The sequence below is a fragment of the Porites lutea genome, chromosome 3, assembly GCF_958299795.1.
Source record: "Porites lutea chromosome 3, jaPorLute2.1, whole genome shotgun sequence".
Lineage (NCBI taxonomy): Eukaryota > Metazoa > Cnidaria > Anthozoa > Scleractinia > Poritidae > Porites > Porites lutea.
The window spans coordinates 49,450,121-49,469,635 of record NC_133203.1 but is presented as its reverse complement, the minus strand read 5'-3'; the positions used below and the strand labels follow the sequence as shown (position 1 = coordinate 49,469,635).

Genomic DNA, 19,515 nt, shown 5'->3' with positions numbered 1-19,515 from the left:
AGCTAGATTTGTGTGACACTAAGGATAGAACAAAATCACATGTAGTTTAAAACATGAGTCCGCGACCAAGGTCAGTGAAGACAGAAATGCTTTTTCTTATTAAGTTATCTGCTATTCTAGCTTTGGACACCGCACGAACGTCTTGCGACCTTCCGTTACTCTTTAGCAGCGGAAGCGTTCAGTTTTGTTTTCCAGTTACTGTTTACCTCCCGGGTCTACCTGTACAATAATAGTTTTCATTAATATACCCTTGGTAATTACCCAAAAATGATATTGGAATATATGCTGTGCACAAAGTCTCTACGGATGCATCATAGTTTATCGAAGCTATTATTTTTAATATTTGTAATTAACTTAGTAAAGTTATTCGTTATGTTCTTACCCAGGTTGGTCTTGTTTAGAGTTATTCATAACGTTACTGTTGAAACAAAACCGTTCTTGGGTGTCTCTAGCACCCGCTCTAGCTTGTTAAAATGACTGCCAGATGAGGGAAAGGATATATTCAGATGGTATGATGAATAAACAAACACGAGTGTTCGATTTCCAATGCTTTTCTTTGTGTTATAGCATTACCCCTTTCTGAAACTTTTAAGGGCCATAAAATCGGCATGGGATTTTTTGGGGGTTAATTTTTGGTCCAGGGATTTTTTTTGGGTTTTGCTGGAAGCCCTAGGGGTTTTTTTGGGTCTTGACTTTTGGCTCCATTAGATCATCCCCGTCACTTGAAATCCCAAGTACCGCCCCCCCCCCCCCCCCCCTGGGCCTTTATCCCTGTCTAGATTTATTCTTTGTCATATTCAAAGTGATCAAATTTTACAGCATTCACAAGCCAGACAAGACATCTCTCTAAAACCAAGTATAATAGAGTACTAAAGTGTGACGTCATAAAAATGAAATTTCTGAAATTATGGGATTTGTCAGGATATTCTGAAAGAACAATGTCCAAGAGGCCTACTTGCCAAAAATGAGCATTTGGGGACAAATATTCCCTGAGATCGTAGCCCAGTTATACTTACCAAACTCCATACAAACCCTTCTAAATTTTTTTGGGTCGACCCCAAAAAAAATTAGAAGGGTTTGTATGGAGTTTTCTGAGTATAACTGGGGTACGATCTCAGAGACAATTTGCCGCGAAATGCTCATTTTTGGCAAGTAGGCCTCTTGGACATTGTTCTTTCAGAATATCCTGACAAATCCCATAATTTCAGAAATTTCATTTTTATGACGTCATCACTTTAGTACTCTATGAAATCATCTTAAATCTCCCAGTATGACTGCTCGCGACAGTCGTAAGCATTCTTGGCATCGAATTGGTTGCGAACATAAACTGAACACAAAGGCAGTTTTAGGGATGGAGATGAGTGGGTGTAATTAGTTTTGCGATGGACTGGTACCAAGATAAGATAATAAGCAAAAAAGGCAAAAGGCAATTATGAAAAAAATATATGAAAATACAAATTTAACAACTCATCAAATGTTAAGAACAACAAAAATATTCAGTTATAAAAATCTTGTGCACCAAGCAATCGCTTGTTATCCTGAATTTCGTGTTCCTTTGCGAGTTAATGAATAGACACTGAATAGAGTTTTTCTCCGATTTTAATTGATTTTGTAAATTCAAAGAGAAAACTGATAGGCCACAGATTGGAGAGAATTAAAAACGCATGCAAGGCACTGAATTTTTTAGGTCGGTTCCCTCTACTTGTCGTCAATTTTTTTTATTATAATTATTTTTTCTTTTTGCGTCAATTGGGAGCCAAAGCGAAATTTAAGGCCGATATTACCCGGTAAATAAATGTGGTACCGAGGAGGCAGATGGTCCTGTAGAGGTGAATAATTGAACATGTTGCTTAGGAAGGAAAGAAAGCAAATGTGTCCTTTGTTTGCCAACTATATTTGGCGTGGGCAGCCATTATCCCTAAACAATGAACGGCGATGGCTTGATAGGGTGCGAGTGATGTATAATCTTCATTCGCTCTCTCTCCATTTGCGTTTCTTATTAATCAGCAGCCATTCAAAGAACAGTATTCCCTTAGCCACAGTTGGAAGAAATTTATGCAACCTGCAGGTCGTGTTCATCAATACTTGAAAGAAAATGATCTTGGGTTAATCTGTACCAAGGCTGGTCCGATTTCGCATTTCTGCGGTAAAACCGAGGTCGATGGCAAGATACTATACATATCTTAGCGACTTTCCGTCCATTGTTTTCCTTCAGTCGCTCGCCGCGTCGTGAGTCCTACTCAGTCTACTAAAATTCAAATTACCATAAAGGCTAACGATGGAGGGACAGAATATTCTTGAACAAGTAAATTTAAGGTACATTAGTTTGACTCCTTTCATTTATTTCATTTTATTTTATGACATTATTTTTATTATTATATTTTAACATTTTTAAAACTGATCATATAGTAGTAGCGAAAGTGTTTGTAGTTAAAATTAATTTTGTCGGCCGGTGTAGCCTCGGATTTTGAAAGACTAGTTTGCATAACTTGTGCCCGATTGCCAAAACACTAACTCGGTATGAATAATTTTCATAGGTAAAATGTGCAAAAGAGATTTACTTCAAATCAATGGAAATCTGAGGCCATATCGGACAAAATAAATATTCTGTAATATACCAGTGAAACGGGTAAATCGAAGATTTACTCTTGGTAAATATAATTTTTTTTCTACCGTTTTTAACCGCTCTCACATCAATTACTTTTCTTGAATTTGATAAATTTAAAACATAGTACCGGTTATTTTTTTGGCTGGGACGTAAAAAATTAAATATGAAAAGAATTATCATTTCGTTTCTTGAAACTGAAATTAAAATCTTACCTTTTCGAAAATATTTGCCTCCCCCTCAAATATTTAATCAAACCGAAATGTACGCTTAGTGGAATATACCACGCAAAAACGGATTTTGCAAAAAAAAAAAAAAATCGACAATATTGAGAGATTTGTGAAATACGTGTTTTGTTATTAATGATTTAGTGACAGAAAATGTCTTGTTGCAAATGACATTTCTATTTAAACTTCCGGGCGTCACTTGTCTCCGAAGGAAATTTTATTCCCTATTTGTCAAAACATTTTGAATTACCTCCATTCAGAATTATTTGTAGCTGAAGGCATCCTATAAAATGTGGAAAAATCGGTAAGGGAAATTTTAAATACTTATGCCATATTTTGTTTTCTCCAGTCTTTTACTGATTTTGGTTTTAATCTTTCCTGACGCATGCGCAGATGACTCTATTTTTCACTGATTTGTTACCAAACACGATAAATCCTTTTCGTTTTCGACCTCAGGTTTTAACTCAAAGAAATCACGCTTTTGCAGTTGGACTTCTCCTTTCATGGCTCGCAAACTATAGCTTTCATACACAGGTGAGTGAAAACCGAAATAGTAAGACTTCTTCAATTCAAATTGAATACCTCAACTCTATTTGATTTGTGCCAAGAATAACTGCATGCCAGTAAGTTTCTACTTTTAATTCCTTATTCTCAGCTTCAATTATTTTATTTTAATATTTTTTTTCTTTTTTATCAAGCCAATATCCCAGTACAAAATACGGAAAGGAAAATTTCTGCGATCGTATCTTGTACCAATTCATATCGCGGCGCTACAAAAATTTCAGCCATTACACATGCTTTTCATAACGAAGTTTTCCCCAGTAATTTTTTAAAGTCGTATAGTCATGTTTATGTTTACCGTCGCATATTGTTCCTGCCAAAAAACAGACAACAATATTCTGCTTACTAACCAAGTAACCATGAATCAGTAAGAGGGATAAAATATTAAACATTATACTGCGAGGAAAAGGAATGAAAAATCTCATTACAGCCTCGAAACCAAAATATTACTTCATGTCAGTATTTAAGCACTATAAAGCCCACCGACGCTATCTAGAATAAGGTTAATACCTTGAAACTAAGAGTTTTTATGAGTTGTTTTTTTCTTGTCGTCCTCCCCTTTAATGACGGATTTTCTCATCGTTTTAGGATCAACCGCGCTACTCAAAGAATCTACGTGTAATTCCATTTTTAAATTTTGTAAAAGTAGTTTCATTATAAATAAATATAATAATCATAATCATAACGAATATATGATAACGACTACACAATGAAGATTGCTTCAGTTGTCCTAACCTAGGAGTGCTCTATGCCTAACGTAAGTCCAGAGCTAAATACAAAGTTGACGAGACAGAAAGTTTTAAATCTTACTCGAATTTCCCGCACTATGGCTGGGCGATCATCAGTCTAGTGTTTGATACTCGAGTTACAGATATATATTATAAATATATATTCAGTAGTACATTCTGATTTTAAATACTATTTTATTTTACTTTTTCTTGATAATAAAAGACTGACCAAATCAAAACAAGACGAAATGACACTTGTAATGCATACCCTTATTTACTGAATGTAATACTAATCTCCGTAAAGGGAACCAAAGTGAAAAGGAGGACTTTCAAGAAAACCAAGACTATCAACGAAATTTACAATTGCTGTTTCTGAAGAGATACGATATATTTAATTCGTTTAATGTGAGCAAATTCAAAAAATACTTTTTTTCAAGGACCCTCTTGCGCAACTTTAAGAAACTTGATTTTGATCAACTTGATAAACACAGCTTACCTAATTCCGGTGTCAACCGGTGATATCAGTTTACATTCAGTTATTCAATATGACTTTAAATACCGCAGCAATTAATCGAATATTAATTCTAAAAACGTATCTTGTCTAACATCAACAAACGGAACAAAAAGCTCCATTTATTTTTTGATTCTGTCAAGGGTGATTGCAAAGCTAAAGTCAGTGACAATCGATGCATGAATGACTATAAAATTAATCACTTTCGAATTCCTCCGTTCAGTACTGAGGTGAAGCGAGATTTAGGTCGAAGATTCAGCGTCTAAATCATGTTGTCATGCTCAAGTGTATTATATAGAGGTTAAAAAGTAACATATGTAATATTTTGTGCAAATCATCGACACGCTCGTTTAGATTGGTCGTTCACCGTCATTTATGATCTAGTGGAGTATAACATGGAAGATTGGCTATCTCCTCTAAGATATGTTTTCCGTTAAAAAAGGAGTCCACAAAAGACAATTCCATTTGGACAAAACGTTTCACTTTGTAATAAACTACACTGTAGATTTTATTATTCTCACACCTTTAAATGTATTGCTATACCTATTTTAACCCAACTGCATATTAACATTAACATAACCTGCCGCCAAATTTGTTTGAAATTGACGACATGTAACGTATGTTAAAAACATAATATTAAAGAGCAAAAATGAAAGCTACATTTGAGAAGTGCTCTCTAGTGGTGCTTTTAATCACAATACAGAAGGTGTGGTTCTAACTTTTGAGTCTGTAGTTGAAATCCTAAGGTGTGACATCAAATGAAAGCTATTGAGGAGTACTGTATAAAGCTACTGAGAAGAACTTTTGCCGTATATTATGCTTTACCAGATGGTTCTAGTATTTCAGGTCACGAAACAAAAATTGGGGAAGGTTGCATGCAGGCCTTGGGGCCTAATCAGGTGTCCTCGAAGGAATGACTCTCTCGCTCTTCAGGCTTCCATCGTCCAAACTGGTCTCTTCCTCTCCATTACACTTCCATGAAAAGTCTTAAAATCCTCAAGAATCAATCCCCAGGGCCAGATGCTGTAGTCTATGGCCCGTACCGCTACAAAACATGGTGGTATGCTGATGTTTTTTTTATTTATAGACTCGATCCTAGGGAGAAGCCTAAAAGGAAATGAAAGCCAAGGATGAGTTTGAGTCAGTGCTTAACCCTAATCACTATAGCCAATTTTGGTTCTAAGGGAACGAGTAGGAGAGAACACTCGGAACGAGGTTCTGCTTGCTCCTCTGTAAGCAATTGTATTGTGTAGGCACCATGGCAGTGTCCAATGTTATTTTGGGATGGAACTCAAGTGTTTGCCCGTACTTTCTGTAAGGTCCTCAAATAATACATCATGTTAAATACATCGATTTTAAATAAAGGCTTTTTTTGTCACAACATGGTAACGTATAAAGAAAACAAACTAAGAGATTTTAAAACTCCTTTGCCGTTCCCATTTTCCCTCTCTTTAATGGGGACATGCAATTTTTTGGTTTAATTTTTTATCAGCTGAACGCTAAGAACAATGTAAAAGAAAACCAAACCACAATAATTAGGATACATGTCCTCTTCAGACTAATTTATGGCATTGCCGATAGTTGTTGAGACAAATAAAGATTAGAAAACCATTCCATGTCATCAATAACTAGAGAGGGCTCTTAATATCGTGAGCATAAATCTGCAAAGATAATCGTACTATGCAACAATCAACCCTGCAAGAGAAAAAGACATCGATAAAGAAGCCAAATACAGCGGAGTTATAGCTGTTAATTTTATCGTGTTATGAACTGTTCACTCGGTCATTCATTACTACATCTCTTTAGCTTCTCTTTCATCAGTCAGGTATTTAAAAAAATAATTCTGATAAATATTAGGTTGCAACATAAAGTAGTATGTATTTCTATCTCTCAAAATTTCATGAACTTTTCCATTTAGCTTCGCCTGCTGTCTTATGGAACGTGACTCGCGTCATAGGGAGCATGAATATTTTACTGAGTCCTTGAACGATATAACTTGTAGGACAATTGCAAAACAGGGATTTCTGTAGATCAAAATGGTATGTCAGTCTTCTGATACGTAACATTCATTTAGCATTCATTTTCTTTCTCTTGTATCTTTAAACACGTATTTTTCCAGTTGTTGAAAACTGCACATGCAGTATCTATCTTATTTAATAACAGAATTTTTCTTACTTGGATACGACTTGAGACAGTCTCTTTTTTCACGTTCATGGCGACGAATTTGTCATCCTTCGAAGCTGAACTGAAACCGGCTCGCTCTCTTAATTAACTGTCAAAAAGCGATTTTTTTCTGCAACGCATAAAAGCGCACAAAGCGCCCCGTCCTGTTTCTGTTCATAACAATAATGATCACTCTTTCACATTTGACCATCGAATAAGTCTTAAAGAAGGCTGAGGAAAAAATCGAAAATTACCAAGACTTGTGTGTAAATGTAAAGAAGTTAACTGTGCTTGTACCGTTCGTCATCGGTGCCCTCAGAACAGTCAGTAAAAGATTCCATATGTATCTAAAGAAAGCAGGACTCGATGGAAGTAATCAGTCTACCATTACTGGCAACATCAAGGATTATAAGAAAGGTGATGGATACCTAAGGTGACGGGAATGAGGTCACGGACCAAGCTAAACCGTGCTAATTGACAGTAATAATAATAATACTAATAATACTACTACTATTACTAATAATAATATCGAAGGGGCTATGGAACTTTGTGAACAGCTCTTACCATCCCGAGTTTATGCGGCTTATAATACCAGTACTTCAGACGAAATTAACACCATGCGCAGAATGTGCGGTAAGGTGCCAGGAAGCCTTGCTCACCGTTTTGGCGGGATGTTCGTCGCAGACTAAGTACATGTACACTCAGGCATAATGTTGCTCTAAAAGCTCTGTTCTTTGAAATGCTCATTTCAAGCTTGCTGACTCTGTTAGTACTCGCGGGTGGAGCCCAAAGCGTTGTACGAGTCAGAAAACGATCAAGAATTCTGTGATGTTCCTGTTTACGCAGAACACGGATTCGTCTGAGCCAACAGGGTGTACTTGGATGCGCGATTTGTAGACCACTGCTGTTAAGGGTCGAAATGAGCTGTCCATGGTTGGATAATCGCTAGAAGAAGGATTTTGAGAAGACAGAGAAGTAGCAACCACTGCGGTGGGACCAAACAGTACCCAGGCTTCAAGATCGTACGGGTGAACGTGATTGGTGGATTTCGATCCGTTTTGTTTGTGTCATGTTTCAAGGTTCGTCGCTTTGTGATCGTCCTGTTTCGGGCAATAATCGACTAGTTAAGGTTGCTTCGCAGATCTTTCTTATTTTTTCACTTGCAAGAATAAAGCAACGTCTGCCTCCTTCCTTCGACAAAAAATCCACTCACCATCGCGATTTCTTTCGCTATTCTTGAGCAGTCTAGAGTCATTCTCAGCCAAGCTGGGCGAGCACGTTACATTGTGATTTGCATTATCCCCGCCTTCACTAAAATGCTTGACGGAACAGAAGTGAACCCAAAATCCCTTCGAAGTTAGCAATACGCGCAGCGCGATACAGCGAATTTCGCTGTAAATTCCTGTAAAGCAGCATAGGCTACGTTTTGCGCCCTATGTGGCTAATTTTCTAAGCACGTATATGTTTTAAACTGCTACAACGATAATAATAATAATAATAATAATAATAATAATAACAATAATAATAATAATGATGATGATGATGATGATAATAATAATAATAATGTATTTATCTATGTGTATTAAGAAAAAAAAAATAGAATAAAATAAAATAAAATGAAAAAGTCAATTACCTTTTCTGCAACGCTGATGAAACATACAATTTAGCATTCCGTCCCGGTTCTGTTTATGATCAGTCGGAGGGCTTCCAATTAAGGAAGAAAGAATGGTTGGTCGATAGAAACTGACCTACTTTGGGTGTTTTTGAGATTCTGAAAGAATATTATGCGTTTTTAGGCCTGCTGAAATTAGCATTTTAACACGACTGGAGAGCAAATTTTAAAGCATGCATTTTCCTTACTTTTAAAAATTGCAAAAATTAGGGCTTCATTTTTCGGCTCAAGGCAAAACCTGTGCCATAAAGTTTTAACAAACCCTTCAGTCGCCTCACTTTATAAATCGCAGAACACTCATGTGTACAAAGATTTGAGGGACACGTGATTTAATGAGATGTCAAAATGTTATCATTTAGCAACATCTTGATCTAATTTGGATACGTTATCATTACAACATCTGTCGATACAAACATGAATTAATTTAAAGGTTTTATTTTAGTTCATGATCAGTTATTATTTTTTTTCTTGCCCTCTGGTAAAATAAAAAAGGAAAAGCAAATTCAAAAATACTTTAAACTGACAAGGAAAGAACCATGTTTTCATAACTCACCTGCACCTAATACAGCAACACATTACACCATCCAACAAGGTTCCTGAACAGTCTAGCATTTAACATTTTGCATACAGCTTTTAAAGGGTTACCGATAGTGAATAGGCTTTTCCTGATTGTACTCGTAAAATGCTGAAAAATTTCCACTGGAATGCCAAAAAGTTGCTACCTAAATTTCAAAAGTTGCCACTGAAATTTCTTGATATTTTTATATAAACGTCAATTAAAAGTTTTATTTTTCGTTCTTCACAATAATTACTACCAACATCGGTCAAGAAAAAAGAATAAAACAAAAATAAAACAAAAAAATTTTAAAAATTTTAAAAATTGAAGTTCTCTATTGAAATCGTTGACTTTTGCGTGCTTGTTGTGTGCTCCAAACCTATATTTTGGTCAAAAGTTGCTCAGAAAGGCAAAATCTGCTCGAGGTTGCTAGAACCGCAAAAAGTTGCTCCAAACGCTAAAAGTTGCTCAAAAGTTGCCGAGCACAATCGGGAAAGGCCTAACAGAAGAATGTTAAATCATCCTGATCACGTCATGGATAATTGTTTCTTTGAGGCCCGTTATTATACTTTAATATTTAAAGTTAAAGTGAAAAATTAAGTGATGTTTGTCGCTTTAATTCAGAGCTTTGGATCAGACCTCTTTCCCCTTTTATTGACCGTGATAACCTGGGGTGGAGTCATGGCTCTTGGAGTACTTTCTGTGTTATGTTGGAGAAAGTTTAAGAACCTCAGTTTCATGGAACAGTTCCTTGACTACAGACAAGTTCCTACTGCTACAGAGGCCAATGAAAACACTGAGTCTATAAAGGAGAACGGACATGTTGAAAAAGTCAAGGAACCAAATGACAAGCGAATTCAACAGAAAGGTCTGCTGCTTATACTGTTTGTGTATAATTAGAGGCGCGATGTAAAGGTTGTCTGGTTTATTTTGTTATAATTATTATGGAACTTAACGTTATCAAAGAAATTACTTGTAAAAGATAAAATCACAGCTTCCTGTCCAACAAATATACCTCTCAAGCATAGATCTAACTTCATACACAACAAATGAACTTTGAAAACCCGTTAACCTAACAAGTTTTCAAAATCCTCAATTGCATGCAATCCGTTTTAATCTTTCTCAAGTTTGTCCATCGGTGCCTCCTTTAGTATTTGTTGTGTTATCTATACTCCCTTTTAACGTTTTGAGCGGTTATTTTTATATTTCACCCGGATTTGGTGGTGGTTCCAAGCGTTTAAATCTTGATATCCCGAACTTTAAGTCCGTAAATGTGATCTTTGTTTTACGAACTATAGTGCGACCACCTCTAGTAAGCGACCATCGATATAAAACACCTACATTTTTCCTGTTAAAGCCCTGCAGTTGGAACCTCTCGTAAACGACCACCTGTCGTTGGCTCGTGCGGCGACCGCGTCCACTTTTTGGGACAATTGTAGCCTGCGTAGCAGGCGCTTAGAAGTTGTGGACACCAGAAAAAACGGGCGCGCGAGTAGGAGACACCCGCCGCGTGTGTCCCTCGCGCGCGCCCGTTCTCTCTTTCGCCAGCTACTTCCAAGCGCCTGCTACGCAGGCTAGGACAATTGTTTTGACACATGGTCTGATCTCTATGTTCGCTGTACGTACTATTGGAATTTCGACTAACCGTTACTGATAACATGGAACTACCCACATCAAAAATACAGTGTTAGTTCTGCTTCGAATCTGTACCAGTGAGTATAAATAATTTACAACAGGGCCATTACTCAAACTACATTTTTCTTCCCTTACTTTTCTCTTTTTAAATGTTTAACTTAAGATTGAAAAAAACAAAAAAAAAATTTAAACTATGCGATGAAACAACAACTTGAATTTGCACACATTTTTTTAAATTTAACTCTTTATGAAACAGGTGAGAACAATGTTTAGAGCCAGTTCACAAACAAAATGTTTCGGTTTCGTAGATTTAATTATTAAACCTTTTGTTTCCCTTTCTAGCAGGTGACGAAGAGAAAAAGAAGAAGATTCCTCCTAGACAATATCCGGTATCCAACCCACCTCCCTGGATCCCCAAACCGGAAGTAAGTGTAGTATCTGTTCAGCCTCAGGATTCTTCGATTAAGGACGATGACGAGGTTCCTTATTCCAGCTCAGACGAAGAAGAGATGGTCACGGTAAATAAATTTATGAATGTTAAAAACGCTTTAAAAACCGGCAAATTATCCTCTTCCCGCCATGTATTCGTGCCTTGACATTTTCAAGAACCTGTTTACTTTTAGGTCGATTGCAAGAGTTCCACAAATCAATCAGAAGCATGAGTCAGAACTGGTGTTTTTGACAGCTGACGTTTAATTTTCTTTTTTCAGTTTCATACTATCTGATGCGTATACCCTCTTATTTCGACAGAAGTAATCTAAAACGTGTCTTAAAATAATCCGTTGGGTAAAATCATCATGACACGGTTTAGTGTGGAAGGTGTGTAAGAACCAACATTCAGTTAGGCGACAACTCAAATTAAGTTTCTCTAGACGGGTCCTTTCCTTTCGTAAACGGTCGCTGCCATTTTAAGACACTTAGAATACTTTTGCCTCTTTATTGAGAATGTTTCCCTGATAAAAAAGATGAAAGGCCGCAACCCAGCTGGAATTGAGTCCTGGCCTTTCCCTTAGCACTCGACCCATTAAAATCCGAACAATTTAAGCACTTATCTAACAAACTGTTGTTTACAACCGCCGACAGCAGGTGAACGTAGCCCTTTCTATCATAGGCGTACGGGCCGGCGGGGGGTGGGGGGGGGGGGGGGGCGAGGGGGGCTGCAGCCTCCCCAAAGATTGGGCAACGCAGATTTTTTGGGCAGCAAGAGAAAATTTGGGCAAAGCCAGTTTTTAAAGACGTTTCCATGTTTTTTTATTTTTATTATTATTTTGAAGAGATAAATATTTCCTATTTTAACCAGAAGTCGGAGTAATAATTCAGTTACGTTCACACGAGACAGTAGTTGCCTAGCACGTGATGAGTTTCTGGTTATAAGGGAAGGGTATCATATGCTGATTTTTTTTATTGCTGGGCACTGTACTTCACTGGACTAGCTAGAATAGGCTATTTCCAGTCGTGAATTGATTATAGAATAAACTTCCGCATAACTTTCTAGAATCATCTCCGCTCCTAGAACAGTGTGTGGCGGAACACGCATCAGCAATGGGTCTGAAAGTGAAGAAGTGGCTGACTTCTCAGTTTGAATTACGAGAAGAATCATAATTTTTTTAAAAAAATCTATCGAGCGGTTTAAAAATTATTCATTGATTTGTTTAAGTAGACCGAAAAGTTTACAAAACCCCTAACAAGATCGAGCGCTTATCAAATCCTTCTTTATAGCAATTGGCAGGAGCTATCTCCATGATCTTTCACACACGCTTTTAAAAATATTGAAACTACTATGAAGTGAAATTGCATGTTAAAAGCGTTTCGTTTTCTTCAGATTGCGACTAAAATCGATCATCCCAAAATATCTCGATAACGCTCTTACAGTTCCGTTTTAACTTCACGAACATCGAGGCGACTATTGGAGGAAAGAGCTCCCCTGAACGATTTTGTAAGAACAGTTCCCAGTGAGAAATATTGCTGCAAGTAGAATAAGGTAATGGCGTCATTTCGTTGCTATGACAGCTCCGATGTCATTGCAATCCTGATCATGACAAATTTCCCTCTTTATCTAATACAACTGTCGTGGCAATTTTTTCCAAATGTTTGTTTGTGGCGACGAAGTTTATGCTCAAACTTGGCAGGTATTGACTCTGAAAAACTGTATCGAGCCACTTTCATATGCCAGTACGGCCTATTTTGTTGCATGGCCCTAGTTTCCTTTCGACTGTTTTGTAAAAATTTGGGCAACTTGCAAGAATTTTTTGGGCAAATGGATTACCGCCCCCCCTGGCAAAAACATTGCCCGTACGCCTATGCTTTCTATAACTTGTAACGTAAATTCAACTTGGGCTAAACGCCGTTTTTTCTAAGGCTATTCAAAAACCTATTATTTACTTATACGTTATTATAACTTAATCCAGGGAATATATAGCATCTATGATGACTAAAAGCTTGGTTAGCAATGGTGGCATCTATCGTAAAAAATGGCAAGAGGGAGCTTTCGACGCCTGTTACCCTTTCTTAAACAGTCGTTGCCATTTATAACGGTCGGTCGGTTAACCAAGCTTTTTCTAAGGAAACAATTTTAAACCTTGTTTAACTGGACTGCTTTTAAACGCGTTTAAACTTTGTGTAAATGGAGTGTATACTTGTCCTAACTAAATCACCAACTATTTTAACGTTTGTTTTTGTTCATAGTCCACAGTCCCTCGAGAAAATATAACGCCATACGACCTATCAGACTCAGGCCCCCTGGAGCGATTTACTCCACCGAGTGAAGCAGAATTCCTCGGTCGAGTATACTTTTCTCTTCAGTTTGATGCACTCAGGTAAGACTAGGATACTATGAATTAGTCTGCTTGGCCAAGCCATTGCGTCAGTGGAAATCTCCCTGTAGTTATTTTAATCGACAACACGATCGAAGAGTACATTATTCCCCCGCGTCTTCCCCCATTTTGTTTTGCGTCACTTTGCGAAGGACACAAATAGCTCTGAGCGTGGGTTATCGCACATTCGCGCCATGATATTTGATGTTCGTAATCAAACCTCCTCAGGACTTATGGTCTGGGAGCCAGACCATGTCTTTGAAAAGGTTGAGTAGGGGAATGCCTTCCCAGCTTACACCTCAGTCATACCGGCTTTTGGTTCTGACTTATGCATTAGTTTGTACTGTGTGGTAATAAGTTTATTTTGTAAAGAAATTTCGTTCTTTACAGGACCGTTCTGATCGTGAAGCTGATTAAAGGAGAAGAGTTCCCACAATATGCCGGAGAATCCCCAAATGTTTTCCTGGAACTAAAGCTGATACCAGCAATGAAGAAAGAAATCCTAAAAACAGACATTCACGAGCGAAACGCTAATCCTAATTTAAATGAAGTTTTTGAATTTGGCTTGCCTTATGAAGTTGTGAAGAAACAGAATTTGAGCTTCACCTTAATGTACATGGACAAATTTTCTCACCCCTTCCCTGTGGGGGAGTTGACGCATCATCTGGATCACCTGGAGATGGTAGGATCTGAAACTGTTCGAGAAGAAATGATCGTGTGTAGGGAAATGCAAAGACTTCAGCAGGTATGGCCGGATTAGAAGGGGAATATAATAATGCAAAGCAAGATGAAAAGTTTATTAAACATTTCTGATGGTGTACTTGGCCTGTACAGGCTCCAATTAAGTAGGGATCTTCAGGTGTCAGTGACGGCGATGCCCGCGAAAACGTCGCTTAAAAAGTAAATTCGCGTTTTTTCATTCTTCATTGCAATTATTCTATTCACTTTTTCATATGCAAGCGAACGGTCCTTAGAAGCTGAATTGCAAGGAACGATGCCAAGGTTCAGAAAGGGAAAGAAAATTTCGTCAACGTCGCTTTTTTGCGTTCTCCATAAAAAGAGAAGTTAGGTAATAGGCCTGTCTCGTTTGTCACACTCAAGCATTTTGCCGTCCTCTTCTTTATGCCGTCCTGTTGCGTAAACTATTTTCTCTTGACATTATAAATTTCGCGCAGGAGCCCATAACCCGAAGGGAACAACTCCCGTACTATGTCACGGCGTTTTTACAGGCCACGTAGTTTATTTTTAGACACATTTTAGGGCAATTTTTCCTGCGAAAAAATAATCACCAACATGTATATGTGAGCGCATTCGAAGAACAAGATATCAAAAAGGAAAAATAAACGTTATTAAAAGGTACAAAATATCATTTTTAGGTCTGTAGGTTTTGCTGACTGGTTTGTAATATTTACAAGATATTCAAAATTCGCGCCAAAACCGTTCTAAAAATGAACCGGTCAGTGAAAACGCCGTGACTCGACCGCATGGACGTTGCTCTCTCCGGGTGATGGGCACTTGCTTTGGCCACGTTCCCACTGTCTGAGAGCCTTCACGAGCTAATGTGTACTGTACAGTCATTATTTTTAAAGGATCAAGGATCGTTTTCCCGAGTCAGAATTTTATTCCCCGAATGTCCATCCATAAACAAAACAAGAATCCACTAATTAACTATTGCAACAAAAAAATTAAACTCCAACAAACCTACACTGACACAAGGAGGCGATAAGAAAATTTAGTAGCTATCACATTTATTGCCGACACTTTAATATACGAAGATATACCTCTTTTATTCACTTTTCCTGACAGGCGTTGTTGTATTTAAGTTGGAAAAAAATGCTCTTTTCCAGGTAAAAGACCAGCCACGTGACCTTGGATTTGGTCAAGTGTTGTTCTCACTCATGTTCATGCCGCTGACCAGACGACTGACGATCGTTATATTTAAAGCACAGCACTTGAGGCCTGTCAAGGAAGGCTTCCCAGGTCAGAGCAGTTTCGCACTTTACGCTTGTTTGAAAAATGATTCACCGTATTTCGTCCAGCTCTGTTAAGCCTCCCTTCGGTCCTGAAGCCGGTTTCGTCCTTATTTTTCCCGGGTATACACTGTGTTACTAATATAACCAGTTTAATGACCAGCTCCAAGTTGGCATGTTAGCCCACTGGTTAGAGTGCTGCACCGCGGTATCGCAGAGGTCAGGGTTCGAGTCTGGTGAAGCCTGAAAAATTTCAGGCTTTCTTTTCACAGCTGCATAAGTTGAGTCTTTGATGATTGCGATGATCTTCTTTGCATACTGAACTGTCATCATAATTTAATGCTTACAATTTTCTTTGCTCATTATGTGTCGACTGCTAAGAAAATGAGTATAAAGTGCAGCAATTTCACCAAGTAGTGCGGGTGTAAAACGCGTAAACTTTTAACTTCTACGTGCGAACAGATATGGCTTCTTTACTAGTTTAAAAAACTGTTTCGACACTTGAAAGTCAAGTACAATCTTCTCATCCTTATTGCATTCAATATGATGGGTGGGAGCTATAAATTTAACCATTAGCGCCTTTCAGACTTTTTCATGAGGGACGTGTAGCCTCACTAGAGGAAATACGTCATGCTTGTTGCTCACTTTCACAAAACAGATTACCAGCCAGTACATCGTTTCAATATTAGTTGACGTCAAAAATTTGTCAGTATGTCGATTAGCCTCGACAATAGTTGTCTAATATAAGACAGAATTTTGACAAATCGCTTTATTTGTTTCATTTCAGCTATCTACGTCGAGATTGTCATGATCAACGTCAAGAAAAGGCAACGAAAACGAAAGCCAACGACATTAAGAACAGGGAGTCTGTTTCCAGTTTACAATGAAGCGCTTGCTTTTGATGTTGCTGACGCTAATTTAGAGGATATCCGTTTACAAGTTTTTGTGAAACAGGAGATGGAAAGTTCACCTGACCAAGTCATAGGCCGTGTTGTCCTGGGGACAAATGCAGAGGGACTAGAACTACAACACTGGAAAGAGGCTATGACGTCGAAGAAACCTATTGCGCAATGGCACAGTTTGCGAGAATATCATCCCGCTGACCAAACAATTCACGGCGTCATATCACCAACGCATAAATCTGTGATATCTAAACGAAAAATTGCGAGATTCTTCGCCACGTCTTCAGAAGATGAAGGTTAAAGTCTTCGAAGAGCAACATGAAGACAGAGTTATATATAATTGCGTGACGAACTCAGGGTTTTTTTAATTTACAGTTCTCGATAAGTTTATTAGCTCTCTGATAAATTCAGTTTTTCAAGAGTTTGCTACGATACTTGTGAGAAAGTGATAACTACGAGAATATAACTCGTTGAATTTTATTAAGAATTTATTTTTCCTTTTCCCACGGAAAATCGTATTGCACGAAATCCATTTATATTTTTGTATGCCGAATCAAACTTTGCTTCCCCTCATCATTTACCCAAAGAAGTATTAATAGTGGGAAGCCGCTAGTGAGCCCAAATAACACCCAAATATTCGAGACAGAAAATACAAGCTTTCCAATAGGCTTCCTGGCAAGAGGTAAACAAGTTGGCTATCTAAAGGCGTGGCCCAAGGAGCTGAACTTGGGGAAACAGTTCCTCTACGTGGCCAGAGTTCTCCAGGGTGTGCTGACTAAATGGGCAAAATTCCTCCACTATGGCTCTGAAACTAGTGACCAGATGAAATAGATGGACAAGGTTCCTGTTTCCTCTTCATTAGAGAAGACGCTGAAACAGAATCTTTAATTGCGATTCGTTTATGAACCAATCTGCTATCATTTTCTCTTGGATCAGATCAACAGACCTCCTATGATTATTCTTTTTAAAATGGGGGCCTTTTTCTTTGATGTGTTAACATTTTCAGTGGACTCCCTGGCTTTAAAATTCTCCTGGATCTTCCCGCCCCCCCCCCCCCCCCCACAAAAAAAATCCAATTATTTGGCTCTCATTTTGGACCCTGTGGCATCCATGCCTAATGAATTATATTGGCTCCACGATGAGACGCTTTGTTAGATTAAAGCAATGACTATAATATTTCTCTTAATTTATGGCTGTCCGAACCTCTTATATCAGGTTCTAATATTTATTTCTTTCCTTATTTAGCTTAAGTTTGTTTACCTCAAGCATCGGGACTTTATAGGAGGGTTAGAATGTTGGTTCAGAAGGAAAACATCCCATCTTCTTATTCCTCCAATTTTTTTTTATTAAAACATTAGATTATAAACAACTGTTGGATGAGGTTTTTGTGATATCAAGGTCGAGGAAAGTGTTATCAGCCGAGCCGAAGGACGAGGCTGATAACACTTACCTCGACCTTAATTATTTAGGATATCACAGAAACCGAATCTAATAATTGTTATATTAAACATTGTTTTGAAGAAAACAACGACAAAGACACCGTCGCAAGGAACCTGAATTGATACTGTTATTGGATATCACGCATTGTGCCCGCAACCTAAGGGTTAGTCGGTTATCTGCTAGCAGATACCTAACAAATCTGCAGGTTGCGCTTATTTCCAAAATTAGCTGTAGGCTCTTAGCCAATGAGAAGACAGATAGTGAGTACAATATATGATAACATTTTTTATTAAGAGCATTTCCTCTTATATGCTTTTTCCAATGACTTAACTTAGTTTAACAATCTGAATTTATTATTCACTGCTTTTTGAAGATCCGGAAGCCAGTGTAAGTACTCTCCCTTGCAAAGGACATCTTGCTGGAACTGCTACAGTTACGAGGACGATAGTAGCTGTTATACATCATGAGCCAGGTAATCGAGATGTAGTATAGATATTTGAGGCACACTACTTTTTGTTCCAACATTTCAGATGACAGAATTGACGATATGATAAGAGACTACATGTCACGCCATGGTTCTACTATCGGTGAGCCACTCATGTCAGGCTAATTCAGTTTTCTTGGTTTGCATGTGCAGAGAAGTCGAATTAAAGCGGCAATAAACAGGGTGACTCCTCGTAATACTGGCCTAAGGTGGGTGGCATTGGTATCGAGAAAGGAAATACTATGTACCCTGGCCAAATTCACTTTGGGATACAAATGCCATCATTCAATTATAAGATGGAGGTTCGTGGTCCATGGCTGTTGTGATGACAAATCTAGAAGAATTATGTTTTTTAAAGTGCAGTACAAATAATTTGGCAGAGACAGTCTTGGAACTTTTTAAGGGTGCTATCAAGAACAATCGAGGCCTATGGCCATCACGTATTCGCGTAGATCATGGTGTTGAAACTGTTTTGATTTGAGTGATGAAACGGTTACCCACTGGGAGAAGGGACGGCACAGTTTTATCGCAGGCTCATCCCCAAGTAATCAGCGTATAGAAAGACTGTGGAGGGATGTTTTTTGATGTGTTTGTCATTTTTTTATTTCACTTTTTTTTCTATGGAACAATAAGGCATTCCGGGTGTTGAGAACCCATCCCCATCTTTTCCTTACATTTATTCTTTACACCAAGAATCAATTGTTGGTTTTCACATGACTTCACTTAAAAACCGGAGATGACTAGCCTTCCTTCTTTACATTGGTTCAAATGCGAGGCCAATTTAGCCTTAGATCAGTAGGTTTAGCTTTCGACACATTAATACTGGTTTGTATAATGACTTGATTAATAGTAAGACTCCTTGAAGGTAAGCACAGTGTTCGATTTTTTCCTTAAATTTATTTATTTCTGCTTCGAGCATATCCGCGCCAAAACCTCCTAAATGCCCGCCAAATTTAATGTGGCGCTCCCGATCGTACAGCTCGTGTTTAGGAAGAAACAGGCCCAGCACAACTTCCACTGGAGGCAATTTTGTGTTACGAAAAGCACTCTAATAAAGCAGTAGAAAAGCTTTATTAATTTCGTGCGACATTTTCTTGATAAACAAGGGAATGTGTTGAAAATTATAGACGTCCGTGTTTTATGATACACATACACACGTGGCGGCCAAATTGCTATATCTCTGATCTTTTTTCAACTGTTTTGCTTGTTGCCGATGTTTAAATGCTTCATCATGATCCAGTGCGATTT

The 19,515-nt window shown here is 38.0% G+C and overlaps 1 protein-coding gene across 2 annotated transcripts; it reads left to right on the top strand.

The window, feature by feature from the left end:
• The first annotated feature begins 1,251 nt into the window (after nt 1-1,251).
• On the top strand, nt 1,252-16,901 carry LOC140931341 (synaptotagmin-7-like). Of its 2 annotated transcripts, none has more exons than XM_073381135.1 (8): nt 1,252-2,316; nt 3,289-3,366; nt 9,648-9,891; nt 11,004-11,176; nt 13,344-13,474; nt 13,862-14,216; nt 15,319-15,451; nt 16,229-16,901. In XM_073381135.1, the coding sequence occupies exons 3-8, from the start codon at nt 9,705-9,707 to the stop codon at nt 16,642-16,644; spliced, it is 1,395 nt and encodes a 464-aa protein (XP_073237236.1). In that variant the 5' UTR covers nt 1,252-2,316; nt 3,289-3,366; nt 9,648-9,704; the 3' UTR covers nt 16,645-16,901. The 2 variants fall into 2 exon arrangements, with proteins under 2 accessions (XP_073237236.1, XP_073237235.1); XM_073381134.1 differs by having other exon boundaries at nt 11,001-11,176.
• The last annotated feature ends 2,614 nt before the right edge of the window (nt 16,902-19,515 follow it).